The sequence below is a fragment of the Cavia porcellus genome, unplaced genomic scaffold (genome assembly GCF_034190915.1).
Source record: "Cavia porcellus strain 051 isolate PalLab524CR breed Dunkin Hartley unplaced genomic scaffold, mCavPor4.1 scaffold_1, whole genome shotgun sequence".
In the NCBI taxonomy this organism is placed as follows: Eukaryota; Metazoa; Chordata; class Mammalia; order Rodentia; family Caviidae; genus Cavia; species Cavia porcellus.
Window position 1 is genome coordinate 240,289,026 of NW_026947484.1, and position 24,732 is coordinate 240,313,757.

Consider the following 24,732-nt stretch of genomic DNA (forward strand, 5'->3'; position numbering starts at 1 on the left):
ACAAAAACCTAATGGTATTTCTCTTTTTGTTTTTGTTTTTTGAGACAAGGTCTCGCTAATGGTTCAGGCTGGTTTTGAACTCACTGGCTCAACCCCGTGGTGATGCTCCTGCCCAGCCTCCCCAGTGATGAGATTACACGTGTGAGCCACCACACCCAGCAGGTGTAACAGTATCTTGCAGCAGGAATGTAGCTCGGTGGTAGAGCACTTTGCCTGTTGGTCCTAAGGCCCTGGGTCCAATGCCCAAAACCAGAGGAAGTCAACAGTGATACCTTGATTCATATTGCTTTACTCTAAAATCAAGAGAAGTTGATATTTGTTGTTTATAAAATACCTCATTTGTGGTATTTTGCAGTAATGGGATCTTTTAAAATCCTAAATTCACTTTGTTTGTTAAAAAATTTTCTGATGGTAGTGTTTAGTACCCCGGGGTCAGCTTTAAATATCCGTGCACTACAATCTTAGCAGTTACAGAGGCTACCAAAGAGCTTTGTTTCCCTGTGGTACTATTTATGTATGTGGCCATTTCTCATTTAATGGCCCGAGACAGTCTTGGTAGTCACTGAAGCGGTCACTAAGTGAGGAATTGTGTATCGTACATATGATGCAATATCCAAAACAAAGCAATGGTCAGTGAAAAGCCCACCTGAGGAGTTTGCTCTTCTTTGCATAGCTCTCCTCCGCAGCCTTGCAATGCAGAACAGAAGGCCACTGCATGGTCAGCCAGGTTGCTGGCTGGGCCGCACAAGCCACAGGGCACTGCTGCCCACCCTTCCCACGCTGAGGTCCAGCTGCGGATCAGAAGCCCCAACAGTCTCTACACAGGGATGTTGTTAAAGCAGAAACATTCGTACTGGGTCAGAAATTGAAATTGAAAAAAATTAAAATGCTTACAAGTTGTTTAAAATAACAATAGTAAGTCCATCACATGCAAGCATGAAAACAATGCATGACAAGTAACTATTCTCCAGGGTGGTGAGGAAGCTGGAGTTGTGTGGACTTGCCATGGACGGCCCTGGACACCCTGTGGAAGTGGAGCCCTGCGGTTCCCGAGGCCACGCCCACCAGCTGGCCACCTCCTGGGGGGGCCATGCCCAGGCCCGCACCAGCAGCCCAGCCGCAGGCAGTGGGCGCCCGCAGTGCGCACCCGATGCAGGGCCCAGGGAGGCGAGGGTTGCTGAGTCCTGAGCCCTGACATCACTTGTCAGAAGCCTCGGGCAGCCTTCATTTTTGAGATAAAGGGCTGGGCGTGCATTTCCCTGGTAAAGCGCCTGTGGGAGGCTTGAGATTGAGTCCCAGCACCACGAAACGTTCACATTAAGGAAATGGAAAATTGGTTCTCATAATCAAGTAGCTTTTGTATAAAAATATAATTAATAAAGTCTCAAGTGTACAGTCATTACTTAAACCTCTCCTCTGTGCTCGGTTGTTTGTTTTGGGTTGGTCTGGCTTAGTTTTACTAGGGATCTAACCAAGGTTTGCTTCACCACTGAGTGACTTTCCCAGTTCCCTTCCTACCTTCCTCCCAGACAAGGTCTTGCGATGGGGTTGAGGCTGGCCTCGAACTCACGGTGATCTTCCTCGTTTATTATTTTGAGACGTGCTCCGCTAAATTACCCAGGCTGGCCTCAAACTGCCATCTTCCTGCTTCAGCCTCCCAAGTAGCTGGGGTTACACCAGCCTTTGTGATACTGTCGGAATAAAACGATTCTCTTCCTTAAAACAAATGGGAGAAAGGTGGTATTGTTTGTATTTTAAATCTATTTAATATTTGGCTTGTAGAAGACAGCTAGAGTCTCACATCTGGTTCCTCCGCTGTTTTTGTGGTTGAATTTCATGAAGGAATCCACTCACACTGCTGCGTAGCAGCCAGATAAGTGAGGGGTATCACGAGAGCCTCTGCAGAACTGTGCTGTTCTCCCTTGATTCTGTACCAACACAGAGTGAATGGCAAGTCCTTACAGATAAGTGGCAATGCGCAATCTAAAATCTTATTAATCTCCATATTGTGACATTTAAAACTCACTGGTCTATTTTGCATCTGGCTGGCTGATTTACCTATATGTGACTTGGGAACATTGTGTAACAACAACAAAAACAAAAAGCCACAAAAAACAAAAGTCTTCAAGTATTACTGTCAAGCTTGTGGTGATATATACAAATTCTTGTACAATTTTTTTTTCTTTTTCTTTTGAGCCAGGGTCTCACTACGCAGTGCAGGCCGGCCTTGAACTCGCTTATATAGCTCTGGTTGGTCTCAAACTCAAGGCTATCCTCCTGCCTCAGCCTTCTGAGTGCTGAGATTACAGGTGGGCACCACCATGCCTAGTGACAGTTCTAATATTCCTCTTGAAAGCTCTGATTACATTATTGGCAAAAACCCAGTTGCTTTCCTTTCAACAGACAGGCTTGTTCTTTCATTTTCAAGAAAATGACCGCCAGTGTTCCTGTCTGAAATGCTACTGGCTGACAGTCATGCTCTCAAGTCAAAATAAAGCAAAGCAGCCAGCTGGCTCACAAGTCGAACAAAAGCATGCTGCTTCTACCTGCAGCAAAAGTATCTCTGTGCTTAATATTCATGGAATATTAAGAAGATACGCTCTCAGATTAACATCATGAACTAAAATATTTTTTGTTCACCAAGAACACTTTTTTGAGACAGGGTCTCGATATGTAGTCCAGGCTGGCCTCAAACTCATGGTGATCTTTCTGCCTCAGCTTCCAGAGTGCTGGGGTTACAGGTGTGCACCTCTGTCCTAAACTAACATCTAAAAATGCTTCTATGTAGCAACAGAGTGGTTCCTGGTATTCTGATACCTGGATTCACCCGAAGGTAGCAGCAGTTAGAGTCATGTGGTCAGGGCACAAGTCCATGTGAAAAAGATGAGTAATACATGATTATGCAAATAATTCTGAACTTACAGACCCTCTGAAAGGGGGAGCCCTAGGGGTCAAGGGGCCACCCTTTGGAAACCACTGATTTATGAATAGGTAATCTACCTGGAGAAACATCAAACCTAGTCTATGAAAGTGCCACTGCGGACCAACCCTGAGGTGATCATTAGAAAACCAAAGGGAAACAGCAGTGAAGACGGTGGAGAGTGGGGGGTGGAATGGATGGACAGACAGACAGGTCAGTCTTAGGAACAAGTATCTCCCTCTAATTAGAACTGCTTCTCTCCTTCACTATGGACTCTCATTTCCTGTAAGAATAGTTTCCCCTTAGCATTTACCCTTCCAGGTTCACCTCAATCTACACCCATTGCCCCTGCTCTGCTGAATCTGGTGTAATAAATCTCACTCAAACCCAAGGTCGAGGGTTACAAAGTCCTACCTTTTGCTTGATACACCTAGGAATCTGACACTGCTATCCCCTCCTCCCTTTTGTTCTAAATTAATAACACTTTAATCAAATTAATATGTACACATTGTTTTCTGTTTTTTGCCTTTTTGAGGCAGGGTCTCTCTATGCAGTTCAGGCTGGCCTTCAGTTCACTGTGTAGCCCTGGCTGGTCTCGAACTCACAACGATCCTCCTACCTCAGCCTTCCTAGTGCTGGGATTACAGGCGTGAGGTTCACTTTCACATTGTTTTCAAAAGTGAAACACTAAAAGTGGTCCCTGCCCTGGCCTTTAATCTCCCACACTCCTCCTACCCGGTCCTTACTTCCTTGTTTTGTTACCATAGTTACCGGTCCCTCCCACCTCTACCTGCCTTTCTTTGCAATGTGACTGCAACTCCCAACATCAAGAGGGAAGACTCTAGATTTCCATCCCTCTGATATGGGAGTGAACCACATGACCTGTTCGTTCATGGGAACAAATGTAAAGCAAATGCTTGAAAAACACTAGTGGCTTGGCTTGCCCTTCCATGGTCTTTTTCACAAACCTAGTAACAACTCTGCAGAAGAACTTGTACCAGCTGGCTAGAGGATCAGGGACAGATGGATACATCACTGTCATCATCCAGGGGATGTGGAATCAATCAGCGCATTCCAGACCAGGCAGCCTCAACTCAGGTCACCAGTTGACCACGGAGGACAGTTACTGCCCCCCCTCCCCCGTGGTTGATACCCTCCCCAAAATGGTTGACACCACTACATTTTGTCTTGGTTTATCACCCAGCAAGAGGTGACTGATACAAAGCTTTGTCTTTTTCTCTTCTAAAATATACGTAATTCCTACTTTTAAACAGTAGAAATATATGTTATGCTCTCGTTAATCAGCTTTGGACATTATCCACTGGGCTCCTGCATGTTAGATGAGGTTACACTTTTGCCATCTTAGCACAGGTAGTACAGCTGGCCTGGGAGGCCACTCCTCTCCACACACTTGGATTTGGGCATCACCGGGGGACAATCCTTCCATTGACCTGACAGAAGCAGAGAAAAAACAAAAACCAAAAAACCCCAAGACCCTAGAAATGTCTATAGCGCTAGACATTGTGGCCTGACTTTCAGTAACCTTTTCGCCACTGGAACCTTGTTAGAGGTTCACACAGATGCACTGCACCTCACCCATATAATTTACTCAGGGTGAATTCTGGGACAGGCTTGGGAGCTAGAAGCTCCTGAGATAACTCAGCACCTTGTAAATCGACCCTGATAATCTGACCCAGAGCCCCAGCGAGAGGAAGCTGGGCTGCAGTGCAGTCTTCTAAAATCCAAAAGGCTGATCTTTTGGTGTGCTGTGCATGCTTTTTATTTCCCTATGCCTGACGTCATTGTTCTGTTGGGACCTGCCCTGAAAATACCTTCAACAAATGTCACACTCTTTTCTTTAGCTCCACCGCACAGTATCAACCCTCTCCCCTCTTCATCCGCCTAAAATATATATATATATTTATGATGTTTTGTGAAATATTCACTATTTGGTGTTTACTTGACTATGCCAGTGCAATATATGTACATTTGGGGGGGGGTCTCTTTGAGACAGGGTCTCGCTATGCAGTTCAGGCTGGCTCTTCGCTCAGTTTGTAGCACACGCTTATCTGGAACCTGCAACAATCCTCCTGCCTCAGCCTCCTGTGTGATGGGTTTATAGGCATGCGCCAGCACGCCCGGACTCTGATTACATTTTTCAAGGTAAAGTCACAGGTCTCAGAACAAATACAAAATGAACACGTCAAATTAACGAGGGCTCCACGGCGACATTAGAACTGGCTCCAAGAAGAGTTAAAGCATTCACCTATGCTGTTAAATCGGGATTAGAAATAGATGTACAAATTGATGCAAAGGGCGTTTTACCAAGCAAGAGTAAGATTAGATACTAAGTCTGAAGAACAAGACTTACGGAGAGCTACGGAGCACCCAAGACAAGCAAAAGGGAGCAGGCCCAAGAAAGCAGTATAGGGGGGTGTGGCATTCTCCGGCTGGTTTCTCTCCAAAGACACCCAGTAATCTTGAGGCGTTTCAACGTTTTACAGTTTTCCCTCCAAACGCATTTCACTGTATGGAAAAACCCTGCAGCTAAGCAACTCTTCTACTTTAGCTTGCTTTCTCTTTTTTTCATCCCCTGCCCTCTGGCAGGGTTGGATGGTATTTCTTTGCTCCAACCTAGGAGATCTTAAGAGGGAGGGCGGAAGACGTCCCTCTCCCAGCGGGGAGCCCAGATCTCGTCTGGGCCCGCAGGATTGAGCTGGGCTGTTTGGCCACGCCCCTTCCCGCGGTCGCCGCCAGCTCGACAATACAGCTGCGCGTGAGCGTCATATGACCAGCCGAGTCCCGTGACAAAGACAGCGTGGCAAAGACAACCCTCCGACTACCCCTTCGTGCCGCTCTGTGCCATCCACTCCATCTCGTTTCTCCCTTCTTCTATTAAATGCCTCTCTCTTACTGGCCTCCCCTGAGGCACAGTAAACTGTAGCTGGTTGCCCTCGACCCAAACACTATCCCTAGGAGCCCGCCCTTCACTCCCGAACAACGCGGAGACGACTTGTACTTCTGATTGGCCATTAGGTACTGTCAATCTCCAGACTTCTCCAATCAGCGGTTGAGCCTATCCAGTTCCCGCTCCCCATTGGTCTATATACGGTGGAATTTGGATGACGAAGGAATAGGCGGGGTCACGCGATAGCCTTCCTTGGCGTTCAGTGCGCAGGCGCAAAGGAGCTGGCCGAGTCCCGGGCAGGAGGCGGGTTTGAAGACGCGTCGTCCAGAGTTGGAGGCTGCGACCGAGCCGTCTGGGTCTAACTGCTGAGGAAAGCTTTTGTCAAGGGCCTGGCCAAGATTGGGCCTGCGAGATTCCCGATGGTGTCCATGACTTTCAAGCGGAGCCGCAGCGAGCGGTTCTACAGCACCCGGTGCTGCGGCTGTTGCCATGTCCGCACCGGGACGATCATCCTGGGGACCTGGTACATGGTGAGGCGGCGCGGGCCCCGCGGGCGGGCAGCGCATGCGCGGGCGCCAGGCCGGCGGGGCCGGGTGGGGGCGGCGGGGAGTTGCTGGGATCGCGCGGTTCGGGGGTTTTGGGGCCGTTCGCGGGAGAGGTGAAGGACTTTCCCGGTCCAGGGCTCCCGCGAGACCGTTCCCTGGGACACTGTTAGGAGCGGGTCTGAGTAGGCCTTGCACTGCGTTTTTCCTGAAAGGGAGGAGGAAGCCCGCGCGGCCTGGTCTCCGCGCTCGTCGCGGGGATCCCCGGGCTTGTCTGCTGAGGCGTCCGAGTGCGAGGCGGGCGGGCGGCCGAGCCTGCGTGGCGGCGATGCGGGGCCGTGCCCGGAGCCTGCTCCCCCCGCAGCCGCTTCCGGCCGGCGCTGGCGGCGCTGCGGGCGCCCGCATTCTGGGGCCGGGAGCGCGCTCTGATTTCCAGCCGCGTTCACACGCAAGTGGGTTTGTCCGCGCTTTCGAAACCCGGGACGCTGTTCCAGGCGCTGTGGGCGACTGTGACCTCACCGGGACTCAGGGCTCCGCGCGGCGCCCCTCGGCCGCTCTGCATCAGGCCCGGGAGGGGTGGGGTCGGCGGGACCGCGCGGCCCACACCCAGGAGCGTTTGGACAGACAGACAGACGGACAGACAGCAGGCGGAGATCGTCTCCGCGTTTTCGGTCTATTTTAAAGCGACGACAGAACCTGGATGTCTCCGTGCGCTTGCGCGCGCTGAATTAACAATATTTTTTTACACTTGTATATTCAGTAAGGTATTGCTGTGTATCTTGTTTTTCGTTTAGAAGACTCTGTTCTGTGTTTTACCGCCCCGTAATACTGAACATCAAATACTTAAGGACAGCTGCGTTGTAGTGCTGACATCCTTTTATTCGCAGTTTCTCTGAGCGTGTGGGTCTTGAACTTCTTTTGTTTGACCTGGGTCCTGCCTCCCGTTCCTCTAAATGAAAAATTCAGATCTTTAGGACCCGCCAGCCTCTTAACTCAGCCCCACGCCCACGTCCTCAGAAGGCGCGCTCTCCTGCCGAGCCCAGAACACCGAGTCCATTGGCTGGGACTCTGGTCTGCAAACTTCAGTTTCCTTTCTCAGATCCTTCTCGCGATTCACAGAACAAAGGGCTGGTGAGTCCTCGGGAGGAAAATAGCCCGCATCCCTGTTTCTGCCGCCCGGTGTGGCTGGCTGTGTTCCCACTCTGCAGGCAGCTTTTGGATGCTGTGGGCTTAATTTCTAAAAGGAAGAGCAAAGGCAGGGCAGAGCGGGAACTACAAGCACCGAGGAAGACATTTTAGATTTGAAAGAAGGGGGCCTGGCTTCAAAAATTTCAAGATTTAAACTTGCATTCCTAAATTTTCTTAAGAGAGAATTTGAACTGTGGCATGGTGGCATACGCCTATGATCTCAGCACTTAGAGGCCGAGGCAGGAGGATCGCCCTGAGTTCAAAGGCCAGCTGGAACTACATAGGGAGACACTGTCTTTAAAACACAACAAAAACGGAAGCCAGATTTTTAAAAATAAGTTTTTTATGAGGTATCGAATCAAGTGTTACTGAGAATTGAACATTACTCTATTTTTAAAGCAGGCTGAAGTATCTTTATGGTACATTACAGTACTGCTAGATTGTGAACATAGAGTCCACATTTGTGTTAGTTTTTCACGAGTTTCTCAACCATGAACAATCTGTTTTTAACTAGGAGAGAAGTGAATGCAGATTCCTCAGCATTGTTCCTTTCTGTGTCAGCTCCTTTATGTAAGCAGAGCTTAAAGTTCCAGAAAGCCTTTTTGTGCTCTCCTTGTGAAATGCGCTTTTCTGTTTTTAAAAACTTTACTAAGGAAAGTGTCAGACTTCAAGAAGGTAAAGAAGAAGTATAAAAATCTCCTGTGTATTCCTCACCCAACTTCAACAACTACTGATATTCTACAAATTGTAGGTAAGGTTAATGGTAAGGGGTAAAGCTCGCCTTACCTCCTGACGGCCTGGTTTCCCTGCTCAGCTGGAGCTGCTTTTTCTCACCTCCTGTGTAGGATTATCTCACCTTGCTCTTGTAAGATGCTCCAGGGCTAGGAATGTGCCTCAGCCGTGGAGCCTTTACCCAGCCTGCAGGAGGCGCTGGGTTCAGTCCCCAGCCTCGCCAGGAAAAGAAATGTGTATAGCAGATGACTTCTTGAAGCATCTGAAGTATTCAGTAGACATTCGTGGAATGAATCGTTTTTCCCAAACAGAAATAACTCAGGGTAACTGCACATAGTTGTAAACAACAAAATGCATATATATACATATGTGTGTGTATATACTATATATTCTAAAAATAGGTTTTTTTTTAATATTACGTGTTTGCAGCTGACTGACTCCAGAAAGAATGGCTGCCATCCAGACAGTGAGTACAGGACCCTTATCCGAGGGGTTGGTACATGTACATAACACACTTCAGTTCTTTTGTCCCCTACCCAGCCTGTCGCTGTTCCTTATGTCTCTTGGAGCCCTTTCCATTTGCAAAATCACCTTTGTTTTTCTCTCAGATCTTTTTTTCCCATCCACTTTCTCTCCCCTCTCTCCATCTCTTGTTCCCTCTTTTCCTTCGAAAGGACTGTTTCGTATTATCTTTATCTTTTATTTTGCTCTTTGAGGCCTGTCATATTAGAGAAACCATGCAATATTTAAACTTGTTTTCTGATTTAGTTCCTGTAATATTATGGCCTCAGTGCATCCATTTACCTCCATGTGCCTAAAGTTGGTCCTTCCTTATGGCAGAGTAGTATTCCATTGTGCATATATAAATACCACGTTCTCTCCATCCATTCATCTTTATGGAGACAGGCCGTTTCCAAGACTCAGCTATTGTGGATTGTGTTGCCATACACGTGAGTGTGCATGTGTCACTGGAATACACGTTTAACTTTCGGGACAATACTTAGAAGAGGAATACCTGGATTAAACGAAGTTTCTATTTTTACCTTTTTGAAGACTCTCCGTACGGATCTCCACAGTGGTTGTACTACTTTGCCTGCCCACCAACAATGTAGAGTTCCTCTCCTCCCACACCCACAACCTTGTCAGCGTTTATTCTTTCATTTCCTTTTCTTTTTCTTTCTTTCATTTTGTTTTGTTTTGAAACAAGGCGTCACTATCAGGCTAGTCTTGAACTCACTGTGCAGCCCAGGCTGGGCTTGAACTTGGTGATCCTGCTACCTCCATCCTCCCAAGCCATGGAAAGAATTATGTGCGTGTACCTTCTTTCCTGTCTGGATGGCAGCCATTCTTTCTGGAGTCAGGTGGACTCTATGTGGTGCAGGCTGGTCTTGAACTCACTTGTGTAGCCCTGATTGGCCTCAAACTCATGGTGATTCTCTTACCTCAGCCTTTTGAGTGCCGGGATTACAGACGGGTGCTACCCCACCGGTTTACCATGCTGTCAGAGAGATTTGAGAGGGATGTGATGCCTCTTGTTTTGCTTTGTCACCAGGATTGCTTTTGCTGTTCTAGGCTCCTGTAGTTGCATAGGAATGTTAGCTTGGTTTTCTGTAATTTCTGGGGAATGCTGTTGGTATCTTGAATGGGATTGCATTCAGTCTATATACCAGTTTTGGGAGTATAGCCTTGTTGACCATCCAAGATTATGGGGTGTCTTTCCATTTTGTCATGTCCTCTTTGGTCTCTCTTCAGAATGATGTGATTTTTGTTGCACAGGTCTTTCCCTTTCTTGGTTAAGTTAATTCCTAAGTGTTTAATTTTTCGTGGTGCTATTATGAATGGTATCTTTTTCAGTTTTCTTTCTCAGTGAGTTCATTACTAATACACAGGAATAGTGCTGATTTTTGGGTGCTGACTTTGTATCTCGTCACATTACTAAATTTAGTTACTAATTTTAGAATATATGTTGGATTTTGTCAAAGGCTTTTTCTTCATCAGTTGATGCAAATGATTTTTATCTGTGCTTCTATTTATGTATATTACATTTATTGATTTGCATAATTTTGTTTGTTTTTGAGACAGGGTCACAATGTGTATAGTTCAGGCTGGCCTTGAACTTGCTTATGTAGCCCAGGCTGGCCTGGAAGTCACTGCAGACCTGCCTCAGCCTCCCCAGTGCTGAGATTACAGGTGTGTACCACCATCCCCGGCTGCTTTGCATATGTTCATCCATTCTTGCTGGAAAGAGTCTTATTAGATATATGATCATTTTGATGATTTGCTACATTCTGTTAGCTACTATTTTGTTGATTTCTGCATCTGCATTCATTAGAGAGACTGGCCTGTAATTTTATTTTTTGGTTGGATACTTGTCTTATTTTGCAATCTGGGTAATGGTAGCTTCCAGGAAAGATGGTGAGAGTACACCTCCTCTCCTCTCCTCTCCTCTCCTCTCCTCTCCTCTCCTCTCCTCTCCTCTCCTCTCCTCTCCTCTCCTCTCCTCTCCTCTCCTCTCCCCTCCCCTCCCCTCCCCTCCCCTCCCCTCCCCTCCCCTCCCCTCCCCTCCCCTCCCCTCCCCTCCCCTCCCCTCCCCTCCCCTCCCCTTCTCTTCCATCTGAGACAGAGTCTCCATAATTCAGGCTGGCCTTGAACTCACTGTGTAACCCAGACTGGCCTTGAGTTTGAGCTGGTTCTGTCTCCTCCCACACACTGCGATTGCTTTTTGTTTAATTAACGCAGTCGTGACAGCATCATGATCCCTGTCTTAGTGCCAGGTGGCTCTGATTTGAACTCAATTGTTCCTCCTAGCTGCACCCATGATGCATACATGACTGTCCCTTTGGTGACTTGCATCTCTTCTCTGGGAGTCTTTGATTTAATTGCAGTAATGCAAGGGGCAGCACTGATTTAGCAGACCAGATGTCATTAATTACAGTAGTTTCAGAAGGAAAATGTTAAATGGTGTGAAATACTAACAGCTGATTGGTGGTGCAGCAGTCGTAAGTGTGTATTATACACACCAGCAGCGGGGTGGTACATGTAATATTTCCATGTTAAAATTTTGCATGACTATAACTTCCTTTCAATAAAATGTTGACTATTGTTGATTTTTAATTAGTATGAGTAGTTTAAAGTTGATATTTTGGGCAGTTACTCATATCCAAGCAACTAAGTGGTCAGTCCACGTGTAGACTTTATTCGGAGACAGGAGAAAGTCAGTGGATCCACCTGTACCACCAGGCCCACGGGGCCTGGGGAGTCCTGGTGTTGAGCCTTCCCCCAAGGTCTCCGGTTCACCTGGGCCTGAGCTGGGAAGTCTGCTGGGATCTTTATGGCTTTTCCTTTAGAAGAGTTTGTTGCCTTTTTCTAGCTTTTAAGTCTCTCCTTGTGAGATTTCTAGTGCTTTGACTGTGATATATTGTGGACTGTTTCTCCTCCTGGCTATATAAGCCTTACCTGTATTTTAAACTCCTTGCTTTATTTGCAAAGTTCTGTGCTTTTTCATTGAACAGGTTTTTTTGTGCCATTGTGTTGTCTTGTGACGTCTCACTAGTTCCAGTTACCCTTAGGTTAGGCCTGCTGGCATTATTTAGCATCAGCCGGTCCAGTCTCACGCCTTCTCGTTTATTGCCCACCCCGCTCGAGCTGTAGACGCTTCCTCTGCTGGGTCCTGAGTGGTGGTCACTCTTCCAGCCTTTTCGCCCTTTCCTGGGCTGGGCTTCGTGTTCTACACCACTTGCTTGAGCCTGCTGGTGTGTAGACTTGCTGATGGTTCATTTTATTTGGATCATTAGCTGCTTACTTGAATCTTTGAATTCACCAGGCACCTTACTGATCTGCTTTGTTACCCCTCCTGTTACCCTTTCAGGTCATGTTGGCCGTGTTGTTTTTTATTTCTTCCCAGACTCCCCCTCGGTTGGCTTTGAGGGACTTGGGAGTTTGGGGAGTCATTTTGGACATGGGCAGTTTGGGTCTAGCCCTCTGTGAAACTTGAGAGTCCAGTGGACACAGTAGGAAAGAGAATAAGGTGATTAGCCCGATGTGATGTGTTTCTCGGGGCAGGAGGGTGGGAGCAGCTTGTGAGAAGAGAACCCAACCCCAGAAGCCCTTGTCAGGGAGGCACCGGAGGGAGTGGCCCTTTGAAGTGGTGCACAGTTAGCTCCAATCAAGGACAGCCGCATGGCCGCGGCTGTGGTGGGGCCTCCTGTATGGACTTTGGAGGAACTGTCTGGTGCCCAGAGCCCATTCGAAGCAGAGTTGTTATTTCTAAACTGCAGTGTAAATGAGATTAGAAACAGATGGAGCTGAATTTCTTTCAGTGTCTAGAATCTCCTGCAGCTCCCAGGTCCCCAGGCCTGGCTGAGTCCTTAGAGGTTGGTGCTTGCGTGGTTCCCAGGCTGCCTGGAAGCCTGCAGTACCACTGCGCTCTTTGGTCTTTGCTGCTGCAGCCCAGTGCTGAGAACCTGGCATTCTTTCTGGGCTTGGAGAGCAGCTTCCTCACGTCCCTTTAGCCTTTAGGCTCCTCTTTCCAGGAGTTTCTCCTCCCTACTTGCCCACCTCTAGCCGATTGTTTCTTTTTGAGACAGGTTCTCACTGGCAATTCAGGCTGGCCTCGAACTTGCAGTGAGTGATCTTCCAGCCTCAGCCTCCCGAGTGCTGGGATTACAGGCGTGTCCCACCACACCGGGCGGTATTATAGTTCTTCAACTTAATGTTTTAGACTGATTTTCTTATGAGTGTTCTCTGCCTATGAAACCCTTACTATAATACCATGAAATAAACTTCTGTTTTATTGGTTGGATTAGGGTGCTATAGGGAACCCAAAGAACAATGAGCTGCCCACTGTTCGGGACAGAGTTAAAAGGTGGGTCACAAATACTGAAATTGTATATCAAGTAACTTTTCTGACCACAATAGAACAAACAAACTATAATTCAGTCAATATTCCTGTGCAGCACAGCTGTGGAAATCCTCAACAAAACACTAGCAAACTGAATTCAGCCCTACACTAAAAAGATGATTGATGATCAGACAGGGTTCATCTGAAGAATCAACATATGCAAACCAATAAGTGATAAATTGACAGTATAAAGGACAGAGTTGTGTGACTTTCAGTAGATGCAGAAAAAGTATTTGATAAGCTTCAGCACCCCTCCATGATGAGACCTGACAGATTCGGAACATGAAGAAAGTACCTCAGTGCTTAGAGCCAAACCCGCATCCCACTGCATGGAAACAGCAGCATTGAAAGCTTTTTCAAAAGCTTTTGACCAAGATTGGAGCCAGATAAAAGATGCTTTTCACCAGTTCTGTTCAGTGTAGTTTTGGAAGTTTAGCCAGAGCAGCTAGGAAAGGAAAATGCTTACCCCAAAGGGCAGAGGAGGAAGTGAGATCGTCTCTGTTTGCAGGTGACACAGTGGAATATGTTGAAAGTCCCCAAGACTGTGAGCAAACTCTTACTTCAGTTTCAGGAAATGAAAGCAACTTACAAAGCAGTGTTTTTCATGCCAGTAGTGAACTGTCTGGATTAACTAAGAAAGCGGTCCCATTTGCAGTAGCCACAAAAACAAGCAGGGGAGAGGTTTATCTGGGAGATGAGAATGCCTCTGCAGTGAGAACCGCGAAGTGTTGAGATAAATTGAAGAGGACACAAGTAAATGGAAAGGTAGCGAGCGGAGCGTTTCTCTACCGGAAGGACTAGTCTTGTTAGGCCGGCTGCACTGCCCTCCGCCTTGGGCAGATACAGTGCCACCTACTAAAATACCAGTGTCAGGCTTCACTCACCGAAAGAAATCCTCAAATTTCAGTGGGGCTACAATAGGGTGCAAACACAGACTGATCTTTAGAGCAAAATGGACAAAGCTGGAGGCGTCACTGCACAGCTTCAACACGGCTGCGATGCTGTGGTGACACCAGACAGACAACTGATAAGAAGACTGTCCCCACAGCAGGGGAGACAGGTCGCCTTTGAGACACACTGTGGACAGAGCCTAAAGCCCTAAGTTTCTTCTGGAAAGGCCTCAGTCAGAAGGCTGTTAGGAGCGGTTGGGCTTAACCACACAGTTCTGAGAAGCTTCTTATTTTAGAAACCAGATTTGAAGCCTGGTTCTTCTGTCAGTTGAATTTAACAAATTCATTTAACTTTAATGAATTGTTTTTAAACATTTACCAAAGGCAAACACCATTTTTCCTTTTATACACTAAGACCATTAGTTTCAAATTAACGGAACTAGGGGCTGGGGATTTAGCTCAGTGGCATAAGCACCTGCCTTGCAAGCAGGCAGTCATGAGTTCGATCCCTGGTACTGATAAAAAGGAAAAAGACAAAAAAAAAAAAAAAGAAAAAAGAAAAAAATTAATGGAACTATTAGGGCTGTCAGTTGCCATGAAACTAAAAATGATTCTGAATAGCAAACTCAAATAGAAAATTACATGCAGATTATAAGTCACTAATAAAGTTCTCTGGTGCATTCAGCAAATTTTAAAGTCACATGAGTGATTTGACAAACGTGCGTGATCACATGGCATCACTGGCTTGTTACAGATCACAATGAATTCCTAGAATGCACTGCGCTTGTCCACGTGGAGGGCCGCACAGTGGGGTGAATGCCATAAAGGGGTGTCTTTGCTGCGGGTTAGTCCAGTCGGATCCTGTCCCCGACTGTGTATCTCTGTAAAAACTGGTTAGGAATTGGCTGTAGGGAATTGTAGTTTGCACATGTGTTAATGGGCTTTAGTGGTATTTACTTGACAGGGCGCTGGGGGAAGTGAAGTTACGTGTGTAAACATACTTGGAATTGAGTGTATCTCAGTAAGTACTGGTTGGTTTTTGGTATTGTGACATTGTTTAGAGTTCAGATTACCTAACCTAAACATGAAACTTGGTCTGCTTGTCCAAAGAATATACTTGAACTGGTGAAAAGAAATGCGTTTTTTTGTATTTTCTTTATTATTCTGGGTCAAAAAGAGAAATCAGAGTACAATTAGTTTAAAATATGTTTGGTAGGGGATTCATATTCCTTGAAGATATCAAATATTCCTATTTTTACAAAGGAGAAAGAGCAGCTTCCATGAACCTTAGATAAGGAAGGCCGACTCCAGTCCTGTGGGCGCTTCTGTACTGAGTCACTGACAGGACTGTTTGTGACTGCCGCCCCAGGGAGACTGGGGTTCCCTGATACTGTAGGTATGGTCACTTTGCCCTTTCAGTGGTGTTTACTGCTGTGCTGGACCAGGGATGTCCACTCCTTACTCTGAAAGAACTTTAGCAAGATGATTAGGGGTCTCTCGATGTTCTGGACGGGATCAGTTTATTCAGAGATTGCTGGTGAGTGGGAGGGGCCAGCTTCTGGTAGCTTTGTTTAGGCAGTGACCTAGGTAGAGAGACTGATGATTGCATGCTGATCATACTTTTAAATGCAGGAGACTGAGGGCTAGGAGCGGGAGCAGGGAAAGGGAGACAATGAAAACCCGCAGAATATTGTTAAAGTCCAGGGCTGGAAAATCTTAGGAGCAAGAATGTAATAAGGTGAAATGGTTAAAAATATGTATAAGGCCTGTGCTCGGGTCTCTGAACCAGGTTACAGGTGGTAGCTTAGCAGGCTTGAGAGTGAAAAAAGCTACGTTAGAGTTCCTGTTACACGACATTCAAAAATTGTATAAAGCCAGTGCAGTTCTGGCTTGGGTTGACTTGTTAGCCAGCACGGGGAAGCTGAGGTCCTGTTGTGCTGCGACTGGCATTTTCCAGAGCCCATCATACTGGAGCGCGTATAAGGAGGAGCACTGGCGAAGGCTGGTGACAGGCTGGTGGGGGAAGGTTTAAGGGCCTGAGTGTTCAGTCTCGAAAAGTCTAGAAAAGGACTGACTTGGAAGCTGCCGTTGGGTGTCCGAGGAGTGCTTGTTTAGGAAGGGAGTTAAGTGATATGTCAGAACTTGGAAAGTCTTTTCAGTGTCTGAATCTAGCTCTAGAGGAAATCAGAAGTTGTCTGTTCTGGTATTCACTGATGTGTGCTTGTAGACTCCTAAATGAGGTAAGACTCAGAGACTCTGAGATGGTCATATAGTAAGTACATGCCACTGAACAGGAAGGTTTGGTGACTCCTTAGTCTTAATTTTCTTAAAGTGTCCCCGGGATGGTAATTTTTGACCTCACAGGTTGTTTGCTATTTTATGTTTGTGTTACTTCAGGTAAAATAATATTAAGCACAAGGACACATCTAGAGATGTTGTGGGGTGATTTCCTGGTCGTAACCAGTGTGATTGACAATGTGTCCCCCTGCAGGTGGTCAACCTCTTGATGGCGATCTTGCTGACGGTGCAGGTGACTCACCCCAACTCCGTGCCGCCTGTCAACATCCAGTATGAAGTCATTGGCAACTACTACTCATCGGAGAGAATGGCCGGTAGGTCCAGCTGAAACTGCACCTCACCGATTTGATGGCTGTATGCGAAGCGATTTTATGTTGATGGCGTTCTGCTCGAATTATACTTCAGAGTGTTAAGTAATTTGCCTGATAAAGATAACAAGAGTTAAATGCAGCCTCAGCTACTTGTATTTTGATGGCTTTTTCAGACATACTCAGCAGGGTTACTCTAACAGATTTCTAGCCAGAAGTGGGAATGGACTGACTGGCAGGCTTTTAGGACTCTGATTAGTGCCTTGACACTGTCAGATCAGGCTGGGGTCACAAGGGAAAGGGCAAATAAAGATGAAGTGCAGCCAGGCATGATGGCACACGCCAGTCATCCCAGCACGGGAGGCCGAGGCAGGAGGATCGTTGCAAGTTCGAGACCAGCCTGAACTGCATACGTGAGAGCTCCAAGGGCCAGCGGGCTGTGTGGCTAGGGTGAGACATTTGTCCACAGTTCTACAGGCAGTTCCACTGTTTACATGGAGAGAGAGGCTGGGCACCGGGATTACAGGTAGCCGCCCCCCCCCTCCAGTGTGCATAGAAATCGTTCTTTGAGGGCTTTTCATTCCTCTGTCTGGTTAGAATAGATGTGCACTCACGACCATTTACTCTCAGTGAAGTAAGTGGGGCGCACACATGTAAATACCGCGTTGTTTCTATGATGTGTACATGAGGGCCAAAAAATGTATAATAATGTATAATAGGTATTGGGTATCAGGAAGGAAGTAGGAAGGGGAGCAGGAGAGCAGAGGGGCGGAAAGGAAAAAAGGGAAAATGAAAAAACGAGAGAAAAGAAAACCATGGAAATGAAGCTTGCATGATTGGGGGAGAAGGCAGGTCAGACCCGTGCCGGTGTGGATGCTGGTGAGCGTGGTCATTTCGTGTCTCTAAAGTGCACCGACAGGCACCGGTGTAGCTCAGCGGCAGAAGCGCCTGCCAGGCAAGCGCAAGGTCCTGAGTTCCATTCCTGTTTGCCCCCCAGCCCCCCAAAACGTACCAATGAAATTTGATTGGAAGAAAAGAAATGTGTAGATAAAATTCCCAGTTGAGACTGTTTTCATTGTAAATTATATGACAACTTAACATTTGAATATGATTATGCCGCAGACTTTCAGTGCAGACTTCTACATAATTTTTTGTTTCGCTTCTGAGAGATGTTCCCAGTTCACGTTGTGTTGTAATATTGCAGGGTCTTGTTTGGAGTCATTTTAATATGTTCTGAGCTTCATTACATTCAGGCCTTGCGTGAAGTGATCCACGTATGAAGGTTGTGTCTCTTTAGGTGTTCAGATTTATTGTTTGCAGGGTTAATTTCATGTATTCAGGAGCCAGGAATAATTTTGTGGCTATCTTTACAGTAGCGTAAGAACAACTAACAGTTTGATTTTTCTTTTTCTGGCATTGAACCTGGCGCCTTCACACTAAGCTACATCCACACCCCCTCACCCTCCTAAGACAAGGTCCAGGCTGAGTTTAAACTTGGGATTCTTCTGCTTCAGCCTCCCTAAGCTACCAGGAGACAAAAGGCCCTAGTAACTGCGACTCTGTTATCCTCGTTTTGCTGTTCTTTCTCCAGGGGACGGACTTGACTCATTCATTATTTCAGGATTTCAGATGTTAAATAGTCATGCAGTCATCCGTAAGACATTCTTAAGAGCTGACTATTTCAGGAACAATTTCGGCTTTTGATTTTGATACTATTGTTTAATTTCATATTTTGTTTGTATCTGAATTCATCCTATGGCAGAGAAATCCTTCAAATCATTAACGTTAGCTATTTCGTATTTTCTAAGAGAAAATAGAGGGCAGTTAATTTAGTGCCAGATTCTGCTGCTGCTGTGCACTGCTCAGTGTGAGATGGCTTACGCAGGTACCCAAGGGCTGGAAACCCTCACAGCTACTCTGCTCGTCCTTACTAGTGTCTTGTATTTTCTTTGTATCTTTCGGGAGCCACAGAATCAGCTACAGGTTAGTGGCCAGAAGCTCAAGAAGTTTGGTGTTTTAATGTTGTGTGAGGTTATCTGGATGTTTTATGAAGACATTTAGTTGACGGTAGGTTAATGAAGTGTTGGAACAATGTCAGGAAGAGTTCAGAAACAAACAGACCTGCTGGAAGGCTGAGGCGAGAGGAGGCGTTCGAGCCCAACCCGGAGCATAGCAAGACCCCGTCTCAGCTGAAAAGCAAACACCTCTGTAGCACAGAAGCCGGAGTGAAGGGGCACAGTGAGTGGGCTAGTGGTGGAGAACTGGAGGTGGAGTTTGCATTTCCTCTCATGCAGGAGGTGGCGTCTGAGTGTGTGTGTGTGTGTGTGTGTGTGTGAAATGCATCTGTCTTAAACGAACACTAGCTTTGCCTTCCTGTCAAGCCCTGTGGATCTCACGAGACCTAACTTGTATTATTTCTTTCATATTCTTGTGGCTGCCCAGGCCAGGCTAGGTACTGCCCCTGTGTTAGCACACGCCCCACTGGCCTGTATTAGTGTTTGCACACCTTCAGTCTGCAGACCTAGCAGGCACAGGACCGTCTGTCTACGGAGAGCGGTCCTACCCCATCCTAGATAGGAACTGTTGCAGCAGTGTAACAAAAAAGACCTTTGTATGGGCTTTTCAAGATTCACTTCTATTATAATGCTGGGACTTTGATGGCTTTTCCTTCTTGGTCTTAGATCTTCTTATATACAGTTTTGAAAATATTTACATTTAAATGTCTAAGCTAAAGTAAATTGTGGGGGCTGGGGATTTAGCTCAGCGGCATAAGCGCCTGCCTTGCAAGCAGGCGGTCGTGAGTTCGATCCCTGGTACCGACAAAAACCGAAAAAGACAAAAAAAAAGTAAATTGTATTTTGTTATAAAGGGCTGTGTTCTTTTTGTTGTATAAGTGGCTTAATTAAACGTTTTTCTTTTTTTCCATAGATAATGCCTGTGTTCTTTTTGCTGTCTCTGTCCTTATGTTTATAATCAGCTCAATGCTGGTGTATGGAGCCATTTCTGTAAGTATGCCATGGTTCAACTTTCAGAGTTTGGTCTTTGCCAGGTGGTAGCTAATGGTTTCACCTGCCTGCTAAAATGTGGTTATTATTTTCTTCTGCAGTATCAAGTGGGCTGGCTGATCCCATTCTTCTGTTACCGGCTTTTTGACTTTGTTCTCAGTTGCCTGGTCGCTATCAGTTCTCTCACTTACTTGCCAAGAATCAAAGAATACCTGGATCAATTAGTAAGTGTTAAACATTTTTTTTAAAAAAAGTATCTTAATGAAAATCTTGAGTCAGTCTTAGCAATTTTTAAAATATTCCTCATTTACATTTTATGTTAAGTTATTTTTTTGAGACAAGGTTTTACTATGCAGTTTAGGCTGGCCTTGAATTCATTCTGCAGCCCAGGCTGCCCTCAAACTTGCAGTGATCTCCTGCCTCAGCCTTCTGAGTGCTGGGATTACAGATGTGCAACACCAGTCCCATACATTTACTTTTAAAGTGTCTAAAGTTACCTCCTATCTTCAAACCGATAAGGTGAAAACAGTACTGTAAGAGGAAACGGAATGTCTTCTGTCACACTATTTAGATGCTCCAATATTAGAGATCCTAAAATGGGTAGCGAAGTTTCGACGCTTCCTCTTTAGGGTACTAAGAGTGGGATCATGTGTGACACTCACTGAGTGACTGGGCTTGTCTTTGTGGTCGTCCGTGCGGGTGACAGTGCCTGCCGTGTCACTACCCTGGGGAATGGTGTGGCTGTGACTTCTTTGCAGATCACACTATGGACACGTATTTTAAGTTTTACATTTCCACTAACGACTGAACCTTTTAAGAAAAGGGCTGTGGAGAAGCATTTCCAAATGCTTTCTAGGTCCTGTTGTTGCTTTTGACTCACTCCATTTAAATTGGAGGCACTATCTGTAAATCCTGAGTTCTTCTGTTCAGATGCCCTTCTTGATGAGCGTAGCTCGTCTGGCCCACAGCTAGGACTGAATCAGCATTTAAATGACTATAGCCCGTCCTTCTCAGTAGAAGCTAGTAAGCCGGAGGGCTTGCCTGGCTTTCTGTCCCTCTGATGAAGAGTTTGGGCCAGCAGTTGTCTTCTAGAAGCACTGTTTTCTCCTCCTAGGACTAAGTAACTTTATCACTTCCAAGGGCCCCGGTACCTTCTCTCTCACTGATCCAGGGACCATCTCTTGCCAAAGCCCAGGAAGATGGGAAATAATGGGAAAAAGAAAGTTACCTCGGTTTAGACCCTTGTGGAGTTAAGTAGTAGGAATTAAGATAAATTACAGAAAAAATCTCCTAAGAGACAGAGAATCCTCTTAGGAATATTCTAAGTATATGAACAGGTGTGTCTGAAGTGATCGATAGCGTGTATAGTGACAGTGAGGCACTTTGACTTAAACCTTGTTATATTGTCATTGTGGTATCTTCTGTTTGTGTTCTCACAACGCTGTCTGAGTGATGGAGAACGCAGTGTCGAGGCTGACGTGTAACTGCGCGTGTGTGTATCTGTGTTTCTCCTAGCCCGACTTCCCCTACAAGGACGACCTCCTGTCGCTGGACTCCAGCTGCCTGCTGTTCATCGTTCTTGTGTTCTTTGCGGTGTTCATCATTTTTAAGGTAAGGTGAGGACTGACCCTTGGGGCTGAGACACTGGCACCGTCCTTCGCAGCCTTTTCCCGGCCTTCGCTCCGCGCAGGCTCGGGAGATTGAGGACTCGGTATTCATTCTGGCACGGCAGGAGAGGGAGCTTCCGGGCTGTACTTTGCTTTGTTTCCCGGGCGTGGTTGGAGGTTGAAGGAGCATCTTCGTATTGTTTTTGAAAACAGTTTTGTGATGTATGTAGTTCCCAGTGTTCAAAAGCCCTGGATTTCCCCTGCAGCGGGGCAGTGTTCTGCAGGCCCGGACTGAGATGCCACCTGCAGTTTGCTGGGACCCTTGTGACGTCGAAATGAGAGCCAGCCGGGCAAGGGTGCGGCCTGTGCTGCCCAGGTCCCTTTTTCCACAGAGGATTTAGTGGGGAGGGGGGTCATCTGCATCATAACCTAGAGAGCCTCTTGGATTCCTGGCATTTGTAAATTTTGCTTTTATCTTTCTAGGCTTACCTGATCAACTGTGTTTGGAACTGCTATAAATATATCAGCAATAGAAATGTGCCAGAGATTGCTGTGTACCCTGCTTTTGAAGCACCTCCACAGGTTAACTACTGTTTAATACATTAAGTCGCTCGCTGTTATTGATTATTCTGGAAGAATGGATAGCTTGACCTTCTAAGTTTGCTATCCCTGCGGTTTGAGGCATAAATGTCTTAAATGCCTAGGACTTGGCGCCTCCCAGTTGGAATCCTGGGTTCTCAGGCTGCAGAAGCCCCGCCCAGTCTCTCCTCCGCCAGCGGGCCCTCCTGGCTTTGTTTGTGGAGGAAGCACGATGGAAAGCAGCCTGTCAGGCTGGTGTGGCCTTAGCGGGCGGGCAGGCGCCCCGACTTGATCTGTGTGGGGGCTGCTCTGCCTGGAGCGGCGTGAGCGCGGGGGTGCTGAGCGTCTGTGGGGCCCCACCTCTGCTAGCTCTTTAGTTACTGCCTTGTTACCTTCCTCCTAGAGTGTATGTGGCTCACACCAGGCCTCAGGCCAGCTTGTCAGAAGCTAGAGTCACTTAGGTTGGAATGCCACCTTCCTCCAGACCACTCCCCTGCCACCAGAAGGCAGACCCCTGAACTGCAGGCGTTCTGAGGGAACACTGGGGCCCCACCGAAGACGTCCTGGGTGGCGCAGGGCGCCCCTGAGGGATATTGGCGTTGACACCTGCCAGTGGTAGTGGACAAAGGGGAAAGTGGGGAGGTGGACTGTGTGCCCTCCGGCAGTCACCCCTCCCTCCCCCACCTTCACTCCCTCCCGGGCATGGGGGACAGATCCCCCACCTGTGTGCCAAGTCCAGGTTACTCGGGCTTCTTTACTCAGAACGTTTCACAGCTTGTTCAGCCCTTCTCTTTAGGACAGAGAGCCCTAAACTGAAACTCCAGGGGAGAGTTTAGAGATTTGTCTGAAGTCGTTTTGTTCTCTCTTTGTTTAGTATGTCTTGCCAACCTATGAAATGGCCGTGAAGATGCCCGAGAAAGAGCCGCCACCTCCTTACCTACCTGCCTGAAGACGGTCTGCCTTTGTCAATAAACCTTCCACCAGCTTCTCGTCTTGTTTATTTTACAGAAGGCTGCAGTACAGGGCTCCTCATACTTATTTGATATAAAATACATTGTCTTTGGTTTAAGCATTTATTTTCAAACACTAAGGAACTCTTTGGACATTTATTAAACTTTTTTTAAGTCTATTACATTTTAATACTTTTGGAGACAATCTGGGTAAAGCAAGAGCGAAGTGCCGCTGTATGCCTGGAGTGGGGTGGGCGGGGGAGGGCGGGTGTCCTTCACATACTTTCTTTTTTAACTTTGCACTTTCTCTATATAATGGTTTGTGTTTCAGTTATTTGCTACCTGGATAATTTCAGGAAGAGTGAATTCAGTATTCAGAATGAGTGAGTTGGGCATAAGACCTGAAATTTTCCGCTGTGAAAACAAAATGTGTAACAGTTTGATTTGACCGTGGAAGAAGATGGTTGCATGTTCTAATTTGTATTGTTTCCATCTTTGTGATAAGATGCTTTAATAAATCTCTTAAGTATTTACTGTTCTCATTTTTTAAACTTCACCTGTTTTGGTGGCTGCAGCCTAACCTTTTCTGTTCCTGTGAGAACAGGTTCTGCTGGGGGGAGCAAACCCTCTTTGCCCCTCCAGGGACATCATAGCGTTCCTACACTGGTTTAGGTGCTTCTGAGCAGTCACTCAGTGTGACCGCTGGGCAAGTAAGGCAGTAACGCTGTGTATTAGCAGGTTTCATGTTCTGTGTATAATGACGTTGTGCTTTTACCTGGCTGGCGGCACAGTAGATCAAGTACTTAAGGGTCGATGTTTATTCTAGCGTGGTGAGAGGGAGCTGCAAAGGGCGTACTGTCTTATATCAGCATCGCAGTAAATGTGTGAATAACACATTGTATGAGGATGTCAGTGGTTTTCAGCTTGCTGGAATCTTGTGGGACCATCATCATATGTGTGACTGTCTCTCCTCGACTGAGAGTTTGTGGGGTACATGATTGCACCCAGACTCTTGTGGGTCTTGTGAAATTGGAGAAAACAGTGCTAAGCCTCATTAGGGCATATTTCTTTAACAAAGTAACTCAGAACTAGTACAGATGCACTTCTAGAATCACAGGTCAGAAATACTTCTGATATTGATGTGACCAAAAAAATGTAATTAACTTTTTATGTTGTGATCATTTAAGTAATGATGTCATGAAGAAGAATTCAAATTAAAATGCATCCGTTGACCAAGTCAGTACAGTCTTATGAGTAAGTGTGTTCTGTCTAGGTACCAGGATCAAACTCATGACCTTGTGCAGGCACCTGTGCTGCTGAGCTAAATCCCCAGTCCTTAGGAGTAAGTTTTAAATACGAAGAAGTAAAATCTGAAGAAGTGCAGTCTTACGAGTAAGTAAGATCTTGTGGGTAGCTGAGATCTGATGTAGCAGGTCTGTAGTGAGTGATGGTAGATGCTAGAATTTTTTTTTTGGTACCAGGGATTGTTTGCCAGGCGGTCACCTGTGATGCTGAGGTATATCCCTTGTCCTGCTAGAAGTTTTTAAAGTGAACTTTTAGGTACTTTTTATTACCTCCCCCTCATATTCACGGCTAACTAGAAAATAATGGATTAAGGATTAATTTGCTTGGCTGTGGTAATCGTTCCACCACGAAACAGCATGTTAGGTGCCTTCAGTGTGTTACCTTTAAAAGGGTAGTGTAATCCAGAGCGAGCTAGTTTGGGCGCACACTCTCCCTTTGATCTATAGGAATGCAGCAGTGGCAGCTGTATACACATCGTGTTAGGCATAAGTACACAGGTCTTGCAAAGAGCAGATGGTTTGTCTGTGAACTCACTTGTGGACACCTACCACTACCATCACATATTTGTAACTGTATCTGGAAGTGTACGTAGTGTTAGAA

The 24,732-nt window shown here is 46.4% G+C and overlaps 1 protein-coding gene across 1 annotated transcript; it reads left to right on the top strand.

The window, feature by feature from the left end:
• The first annotated feature begins 6,090 nt into the window (after positions 1-6,090).
• Laptm4a (lysosomal protein transmembrane 4 alpha) lies at positions 6,091-23,358 on the top strand. Its single transcript, XM_063232162.1, has 7 exons — positions 6,091-6,358; positions 16,572-16,692; positions 19,615-19,691; positions 19,793-19,915; positions 21,207-21,302; positions 21,782-21,880; positions 22,752-23,358. Exons 1-7 carry the CDS (start codon positions 6,248-6,250, stop codon positions 22,824-22,826), a joined length of 702 nt encoding a protein of 233 aa, XP_063088232.1. The 5' UTR covers positions 6,091-6,247; the 3' UTR covers positions 22,827-23,358.
• The last annotated feature ends 1,374 nt before the right edge of the window (positions 23,359-24,732 follow it).